This window comes from Oreochromis aureus, linkage group 15 (assembly GCF_013358895.1).
Source record: "Oreochromis aureus strain Israel breed Guangdong linkage group 15, ZZ_aureus, whole genome shotgun sequence".
In the NCBI taxonomy this organism is placed as follows: Eukaryota; Metazoa; Chordata; class Actinopteri; order Cichliformes; family Cichlidae; genus Oreochromis; species Oreochromis aureus.
In genome coordinates this window covers 8729151-8738628 of record NC_052956.1, presented here as the reverse complement: position 1 = coordinate 8738628, position 9478 = coordinate 8729151, and the positions used below count along the sequence as shown (strand labels likewise).

Below are 9478 nucleotides of genomic sequence, written 5' to 3'. Positions count from 1 at the left end.
AACCTAGCTTCTGGGGAAGCCCTGGAGTGCATAACTCGCCTGAAGCAGCTAAAGAGCAAGAATCTCCTGGGTGGAACTAAGATCTTCTCCCTGCCTAAAGCGAGAGTGTGACACTGGAGCTACGGGGGCACAGGGGCCTGAGCTACGGGGGCACAGGCGGCACTGGGGCCTGAGCTACGGGGCACAGGCGGCACTGGGGCCTGGACTACAGGCGGCACTGGGGCCTGGACTACAGGCGGCACTGGGGCCTGGACTACAGGCGGCACTGGGGCCTGGACTACAGGCGGCACTGGGGCCTGGACTACAGGCGGCACTGGGGCCTGGACTACAGGCGGCACTGGGGCCTGGACTGAGGGTGAAGCTGAGAGCACTGGAGACTGAACTACAGGTGAGGCTGGGGGCACTGGAGACTGAACTACAGGTGAGGCTGGGGGCACTGGAGACTGAACTACAGGTGAGGCTGGGGGCACTGGAGACTGAACTACAGGTGACGCTGGGGCACTGGAGACTGAACTACAGGTGACGCTGGGGGCACTGGAGACTGAACTACAGGTGACGCTGGGGGCACTGGAGACTGAACTACAGGTGACGCTGGGGCACTGGAGACTGAACTACAGGTGACGCTGGGGGCACTGGAGACTGAACTACAGGTGACGCTGGGGGCACTGGAGACTGAACTACAGGTGACGCTGGGGGCACGGGAGACTGAACTACAGGTGACGCTGGGGGCACGGGAGACTGAACTACAGGTGACGCTGGGGGCACTGGAAACTGAACTACAGGTGACGCTGGGGCACTGGAAACTGAACTACAGGTGACGCTGGGGGCACTGGAAACTGAACTGAGTGTGAGTGAGCAGGTGACGCTGGGGCACTGGAAACTGAACTAAGTGTGAGTGAGCAGATGACCCTGGGAGCTGGGCTACTGGAGGCTGGGCAGCTAAGTGAGCCACTAGAGGCTGGGCAGCTAAGTGAGCCACTAGAGGCTGGGCAGCTAAGTGAGCCACTGGAGGCTGGGCAGCTAAGTGAGCCACTGGAGGCTGGGCAGCTAAGTGAGCCACTGGAGGCTGGGCAGCTAAGTGAGCCACTGGAGGCTGGGCAGCTAAGTGAGCCACTGGAGGCTGGGCAGCTAAGTGAGCCACTGGAGGCTGGGCAGCTAAGTGAGCCACTGGAGGCTGGGCAGCTAAGTGAGCCACTGGAGGCTGGGCAGCTAAGTGAGCCACTGGAGGCTGGGCAGCTAAGTGAGCCACTGGAGGCTGGGCAGCTAAGTGAGCCACTGGAGGCTGGGCAGCTAAGTGAGCCACTGGAGGCTGGGCAGCTAAGTGAGCCACTGGAGGCTGGGCAGCTAAGTGAGCCACTGGAGGCTGGGCAGCTAAGTGAGCCACTGGAGGCTGGGCAGCTAAGTGAGCCACTGGAAGCTGGGCAAGAGTGACGGAGCGAGGCTGGGGACGAGGAGGTGGGAAGTTTGTGTAGCTCGAGCGTGGAAGTCCCAAAAACAAAGCAAAGGATTGTAGCGGAGTAAGCCCAGTGTCCTCCACCACATAATCCTTCCTTCGCCGCTGCTTGCTCCTCCTGCAGGACCTGGCTTCTGAAAGCAGCGGTGGAGTGACACCAGGAAACTGAGCAGAGCGGCTGCTGAGCAGGCGATGAGCTGTTCTCAAAATCATCTGCCGCACAGAAGACAGCCCCAGAATGAACAGTCACATAGTCCGAAAAAGAGCCCTCACTCTCCACAACCGGCGAATTAAAAGTCCGGATGTCCGGCTGTGGGGTGGCGCGCCGGCGCGCGATCGACATTTCCTCCCGCCGGCGGCTCCGACGGGCCAGGCAAGATCACATTCGGCGAGTCGGGCGGCGAGGCAGGAGTGGCAGAGAGCAGGTGAGGTGTGCGCTGAAGGAAGGCCTGAATGGTCGGAGAGAGCGAGCCAAACAGCCACGGAAGACCAGAGAAGAGCCGATGTGGCGAGTTTCCACAGCGACGAAGCTCCTCCGGGATGTTCCAACCACAGGCTGAGAAGGTTCTCAACGGAGAAAATGATGTCATCCTTCAGCTCCTCCGAAGGGTCGCAAGCTGCTGGGTCCATGTTGGCTGTTTCGTGCTGTCACGGTTTGCGGGTGCAAGCCGTGTGGGAGTTAATTAGTGGGACCGGCAGCAGCAGCTCAAGTGCAAGTAAGAATTTATTAACAGAAAGGCAAATAAACAGGAATGGCAAGTGACACTAACAGGTAACCTAAACTGGGAAAACTAACAAAGCAAACCAGAAACGAAGATGCAGGGAGGTCCGAGGAAACACATATGGAGAAAGCGAGGGACATCTGGGGAACCAACACAGGCGAAACAGCAACTAACAGAGGCAGACACGAGGTTTAAATACACAGAAGGATAACGAGGGAATGAGACACAAAAGGAGGGCACAGCTGGGAGTAATCCGACCTGACGAGACAGGGGAAAAGTAAACTGAACACACTGACGTCAGACACAGACCTTCACAATAAAACAGGAACTACACAAGCAAGGACACAGACTAAGAAACGCGGACTAAACACAGGAACACATGGGCAGAACTGAATAAACACTGCACCGAGGAAGGACAGAACCAAAATCACAATAATAGAAAACACAAAACGCTGGGTCAAAAGGACCCAGGATCATGACAGTAGTAATAACTGGGGCCTTAAAGAAGCTACAGTCCTGTGTAATGAGCTCAACTGTGGAGATCCAAAAAATTCCAAAGACATCTTTTACTTTGGTGACAGCTCACTGCAAGGGTTCACAAGTAGATGCTCTGATAATGTGAGCTCTATCAGCCAATGTCAGCTTCAAGAACACACAGGATCATGTGAAGGTGTTTCTCTTGTATGTTTAGGTAAGGGGCAAAACTATACATATGCTCTGCTACTGCTTGCTAAGAATAACAAAGGTCATGTTTGCTCATTAAGAAAAGACTGTCTTATGTGCATTCATTAATTTTACCTTTTATTTAATACTGAATTAAATAATAGGCTTGTCAAAAACATTCAACTGAAAGTCTAAATCTGAAAGACCAGCCCAGTGAAAGACACTGACATGTTAAAGATAACAGAACGAGTTACAGTTGTACAGTTAGGTTTTTATAAATGTCTTGAGATTTTTGCAGTATAACTCTTAAGATGCTGTTTATCTTCCACTTTACTGATGTTTTGAATCAGTGGTTTTCTCTCAGTCTCATATTTCTGACAGTTTAATAAAAAACATGTTCGAAGGTTTCATCTTCTCCACAATAGTTACATTTCCCCATAAGGTGTTTCCTTACTTTTGTTACAATAGTATAACAACTCTGATTTCCAGGTAATGTGAGATTAACCGGTGGATCCACTCATTGTGATGGAAGAGTAGAGTATTTTGATGAAGGCCAGTGGGGGACTGTGTGTACTGAATCATGGGACATGAATGATGCAGCAGTGGTGTGCAGACAGTTGGACTGTGGGAAGCCCCATAAGCTTATTCAGCTTGGCCCTGGTACAGGACAGACCTGGACTGATCAAATTGAATGCAATGGAAAGGAGCCTACATTGAATCAGTGTCCACAAAGACCATATCCAGACAGAACTTGCAACAACACTGTAGTGGCTGGTGTTTTCTGCACAGGTAAGAAAAACATGCAAACACGATTCCATAAAAAGTTTGATGTCTTTTAAACTATAAATAAAAACAGAATGTAATGATTTGGACATCTCATAAACCAATATTTGATTTACAATAGAACCTAGAAAACACTATTTTGTATTTTGCATCTTAGTACTGCTTTTCCTGAATTGTTTCTTTGTACTCCCGGGTTTTGGTTTCACATATAGTTCTGTTCATGGTTTCAGTTTTATTGTATTCCCCGTATATTCCTGCCTCTCTTTTGTCTGTGTTTTGTCTTTTATCTTTTTTTGGTAAATTAGTTGCGTTTTCTCCAGTCTGTTGGCTCCTTTCCTGGTTTATTTTGAAAACTGTAATAAGATCTTTAGTTCCCTTTTGTGTTCTTTGGAGTCCCAGTGTTGTCAGCATTTGTCCTTTGTGTTTCCATGTTCACCTGTCTAGTCCTTTTGTTCCCCCTATGGTAAATTAGTTTTTATTTCCTGTTCAGTTATGTCTACCTATTTTACTGGGGTTGTTTTCTGTATCGTGTGCAGAAAATAATTGTGTTTATTTCCCTACATCGTGTCTATAGTTTCAAGCTGTGCTTGTGCTCTTTTCTCTGTCCCTTATTACCTTGTATGCATTTACAAGAGGTATAAATACACAGCTTGCCCTTTCTCATGTCCTCCAACAGTGCCCCTGTGTTCTGTGTTATGCATAGATCATATTTTTTCCATCTCTGTAGTATGCCTTCTTGCCAATTGGTCTTCCCTAGATTTCTGGGTTTTTTTGGAAAACCCAGAAATTAAAGCTGTTAGGTTCCCATTTTCCACTCATGAGTCCTGCATATTGGGTCCTAATCCTGCCAGTCACACAGTGATTCATCCAGAACAGTTAATCTCGTGGAATACTAGACAAGAATGGGACAACATCTCTCTCCCCAAAGTCCAATAGTGGGGCTCCTAAGTTCCCAGATGTTTATAGACTATTGTCTCTAAACTAATATTTTTCTTAGTACACTTTATCGATTTAAACTCTGACAGTTTTCTAGTTTCTTTATAGTTTCTTTAAAATATAGGTTTATCATTAAATTCTGTTTTAACATACATTTCATATAGGATCCTAACTTAGATTTCTCCATAAAATGCCAAAATGTAACATTAGCAGTTTAATTTTTTTCTTAGTTTCTTATTTTTGAAGATATTGTCTTCCGAATTTCAGTAGTATACATACCAAATTACGTCACTGTTTTTGTTGATTATTCTTCTACACCTGTTCATACTTTGGCTACATTTTTAGTTTGCTTAAATTCACAGAAAGCTTTGCAGTCCGGTTGGTTAACAGCACTGATGAGTGCTCTGGAAGAGTGGAGGTCCGTCATGGTGACCAGTGGCACACAGTATGTGATGAAGACTGGACTCTAAGTAAAGCTGAAGTGGTGTGTGAGTCGCTGGGGTGTGGACGTGCAGTGAAAGCTCATGGCGGTGCTTTCTTTGGCCAAGGCACTGGGTCAGTGGTGGAGGCTAGCAATGTGTGTTTTGACAACGTGACTTCTCTTCAGCAATGCTCAGTCAAAGGGTTTAGAAGCGCAACCTGTGGGCATGAACATGATGCAGGTGTTCTCTGTGCAGGTAAGGCCTTTTATACGCTGTGCTCAAAAATGTCACATATTTTTTCAACAGATCATAGACTGTACAAAAGATCGCTTTAGTAACCGTCATGTCAAAAACTGTTTAAAGTCCCATTATGGAACACTGAGATGAGTATTCACTTTAAGTATCTCACTATGGGGAATCCTCTCTCTGTGTCGTCTACTGTATATCATTATTCCACTCAGAATGGACCGATCCAACACCTTGGTCCCTGGGTGTTAGCATAGGTCCTGTTTCCAGCTCCCACTCTTTTAACCAAAAAGCCAGGTTGGAGATTGTGTTAAGCTGGTTTTGTGGTCCTGAAAAGTTGGCGCCTTCACTGTCATCTCCACTGCAGGCAGACTGTCAAGGCTGTGTAGCTGAGTGCAGAATTTGGACCCCAAAGCAGACACAGTAGACCGTGATTTCAAAGGCACTCCCTTTTATTAAAAACAGAGTTCTTAGTTATGGGTGGGGCAGGGAGAGTGACTCCCACGGGAGCATCCACTTTAACAGAGGGAGAGGGAAAGGAGAGCACACCCTAGTGCACTGGAATGTGCATGGAAAAAAAAATATATGCTGAAAAACATTATGCCCTCAAACTGATCATGTACAGCAGCATTTATCTGTTGTCACTGAGGACTATTCAGTTCCCAGGAGCTCTGAAATGGGGAACAGATCTGCTGTTAAGGGGGGAAACCACAATACTGGGACTGGACCCTGCGCCCCCAGATGGTAACCCAAATCTGGACCTGGTTTGGCCAGCCACAGGTCAACCTGAGGAAGAAAACTCATTGTCCACTGTATTTCTCACTGAGGGAATAGGAGGCTACACTGAGAATAGACACATTCGAATATGAATGGCGGCATACTCCACTTTATGAGTCTGAGAAAAAGGCTTAAAGATGATCCTGATTACACTAAGGTGGGCGAGGTCCCATTGGTTAGCGGAGATGATCCCCCTTTTGTGGAGCCAGGCATGGCCTCTCCCCCTGAACTAAGACCTGGTCTCCAAGGCCAGGGGAAAGATTTTTTACCCTCACCCAGAACACCTAACCTCAGGACTCCCCCAGGGGGTCACAGTGCTTTGACGCTGTACACTTAATGAGAATGTGGAGGATATTTGAAGTGTGGTTTGGAAAATCTCTCACGATCTCCCTTTAGTACTTTGTGACAGCGATTCTCTTTTCTCCAAGAGCCGACCCTCCTTCACCCAGGCATGACGACAGTCAGCCAATGCTGGTTAAAGAAATGATAACGCTGAGAGATTGTTCCCCATAGTGAAGCAGTGAAGCCCTCAGCTGACCAGCAGTCCCTTTTTGATTGCAATGGCTCTCTCCCAATACTATTTCCAGGTCTTCTCAATCAGCAGCTAGGGCTGGGCAAGGCTCCAGTATCTAGCGTAGTAAGACACGTCAGCCAACAAGTGCAATGTCCTTTTTATTAGCAGAACTGTATTTCAAGTATATTTACAATATACTTTTATATTTGCTATTTAATTGTACTCACTGTTTTATTCTGTGGAATGAATGCATGAGTGAAAGCATGTAAGAATATATGTATACTAGTCTTCTAAAATGTAAGTTCTAATGTTTGAAAAAGGTAGACTGCATGGCTATGTGCTTGATTTGATACATTTGTGACAGTGGGATTAAATGAAACATCAGGATTCAATGATTAAGAGGTGTGGCATAATAGTTTGGTCCACATAGCATATATTTACACACTGAGATTATTTTAGCCAAGAAATACAAGCAGACAGTGTTGTTAAACTATATTTTGGGAATCCTCTTTAGGTGTCAGCACTAGTGCTGCTCAGCTGATTTTGTAATAGTTTTCGTCTGGAAATGAACCTGAGCTTTAGCACCAAAATTTCCTGGTTACATTTGGTGAAAGACTGTTTTGGGTTAAAATACACCTTAGGGCTGGGCGATATGACCCAAAATTCATATCTCGATATTTTTTAGCTGGATGGCGATATAAGATATATATCTCGATATTTTTTTAAAGCCATAAAGTAAGAACAAAAAGAGAGTTCTTACTCAAAGCTGTGTCCCAGATGTCACACAGGCACTTTTATTAACATACAACATAGATGTACATGAAAAAATTACTCAAAAATAAATTATGAGCATTTATTAAATAACAGTGTTCCAGAAATAAAAGAAAACAATGTTGTTTTTGTGCATAACAAAGAGCTCACAATTGTGCAGTCAAAATGTAAACTAAAAGACGCTGAGCATAATAACAAAGACAGACAGATTTCACACCTGCTCTTCCCAACTTCTACTGCGTGACTGACAGCCTTGAGTTTGAAATCCGCTTCATAACCATGTCTCTTAACAGGTGCCACTTATGGTCCTCTTACACACACAGTACGGTAATATTACGTTGAAGCACAGTACGTATTACTCCGCGAGGCTCCTCGGTAGCCGTAATGCTCCGACAATCCATCAAGCGATGCAGCTCTGTTGCTTACCAAAGTCGTACTAAAACATTTTTTGACGTATTGCTGAGCGCCGTGTACCACATAAAATCGGTTCGCGGTCATCAAGCACAACCAGAATTCATACATAAGGCGCGCTGTCAACTTTTGAGAAAATGAAAGGATTTTAGGCCGTGCAGCCCCTGTGGGCTGCATAGCGTTAGCGTGGTTAGCTCGTTAACACGTTGACGGCGTCCAGCCCCACGCACGGGGCGATGCGCAGTAACTCGTTAGATTTGCCGTGTCCATCTTGTCGCTGCCTGCAGGTGAAGCGATGGGGGAGGAGGGGGAGTTGTGTTCAGTGAAGGAGAGGCGAGGTCGAGTAACGTTGCGTAGAGACAAAAGTGGATGAAAGAGAGGCAAACTTGTGGCTCCACAAGTATAATTAGTATTGTATTGTCACATCTTATATCTCGTATAAAAATATATCAATATTTTTAAAAAACTCAATATATCGCCCAGCCCTAATACACCTGTTGAAAGTAGCCACATGTTAAAGTTTCTTGGATAACTACATACGACCAGTCCAGTATGAGGTATTGTCTGAAAAGGGGGACAGCCATTAACTTTGGGTTGTAGTTCAGATAATGATGGACTCTTCTGAGCGTACTGCATGGTGAAAATAATCCTTAAAAATCTGTTAACACTGAAAAACTGAGAGATTGACATATTCATTGCTATTACTTTCATGTGTGTCCAAAGGTAAACCACCAATAAGGCTTGTGAATGGTGCTGACCAGTGCTCTGGACGAGTGGAGATTCTGCATGAAGGCAGGTGGGGAACAGTTTGTGACGATGAATGGGACTTAAAAGATGCTGAGGTGGTGTGCAGAGCCATGGACTGTGGACCACCTCAGAGAGCCAAATCCAGTGCCTTCTTTGGTAAAGGCCAAGGAAAGATCTGGCTTGATGATGTCAACTGTCTGGGTAATGAGACGTCCCTTGGGCACTGCAGGCATCCATCATTTGGAGAAAATAACTGTGGTCATGGTGAAGATGCAGGAGTGATTTGTTCAGATAAAAACGATTGATGTTTCGTTTAATACAGTGTCTTTTTTTAACATTTAAATGTCATTTCAGATTTTTTTTTGCTGATCACAAATTCTGTTTGTGGTTATATTGCAGTTATTTCCACGACACGAGAATATCACATGGATTTCATTTAATACAATTTATGGCACCAACTAACTATTGTTTTTCTCTGTTTTTAAGCCATTCGACTGGTCAATGGGACTGACATGTGCTCAGGAAGGGTGGAGATCCACTATGGTGAACACTGGTCACCAGCATTTAATGTTAACTGGGGAATGAATGAAGCTACAGTGGTGTGCAGAGAGATAAACTGTGGAGAGCCTGTCAAGATCTCAGAGTCATTTGGTCAAGGTGGAGATCTGAGAGGATATGAGATCCACTGTAATGGTACAGAGAGCTCTCTCAGACAGTGCATGTTTAGAGACTTTACCAGCTATGCCTCTGTGGTATGCTCAGGTAAGACTTGATGTCAAATAAAAACTAGGGTTTAAAAAAGTCAATGCATCGTTGATATTCATAGCTAACAGACCAATGATGTTGTTGGCCAAAACCACATATTGATGCTTGTGGTTGTACCAGATACGTTATAAATTGTGTCACTATGTTCACATATGTGTGCTATGGCCGTACATGTACTCTGAAAGAGTCAGTAGGATTTTGCCAGCCAAAACACACACAGATGAATAAGCACACAAAAGGTTTAGCCTGGATTGTATATCTCATGAGT

The 9478-nt window shown here is 45.5% G+C and overlaps 1 protein-coding gene across 1 annotated transcript; it reads left to right on the top strand.

Moving 5' to 3' along the window:
- Positions 1–3330: 3330 nt before the first annotated feature.
- Positions 3331–9224, top strand: LOC116327227 (deleted in malignant brain tumors 1 protein-like). Its single transcript, XM_031748753.2, has 4 exons — positions 3331–3627; positions 4920–5234; positions 8422–8494; positions 8932–9224. The coding sequence occupies exons 1-4, from the start codon at positions 3426–3428 to the stop codon at positions 8954–8956; spliced, it is 615 nt and encodes a 204-aa protein (XP_031604613.1). The 5' UTR covers positions 3331–3425; the 3' UTR covers positions 8957–9224.
- The last annotated feature ends 254 nt before the right edge of the window (positions 9225–9478 follow it).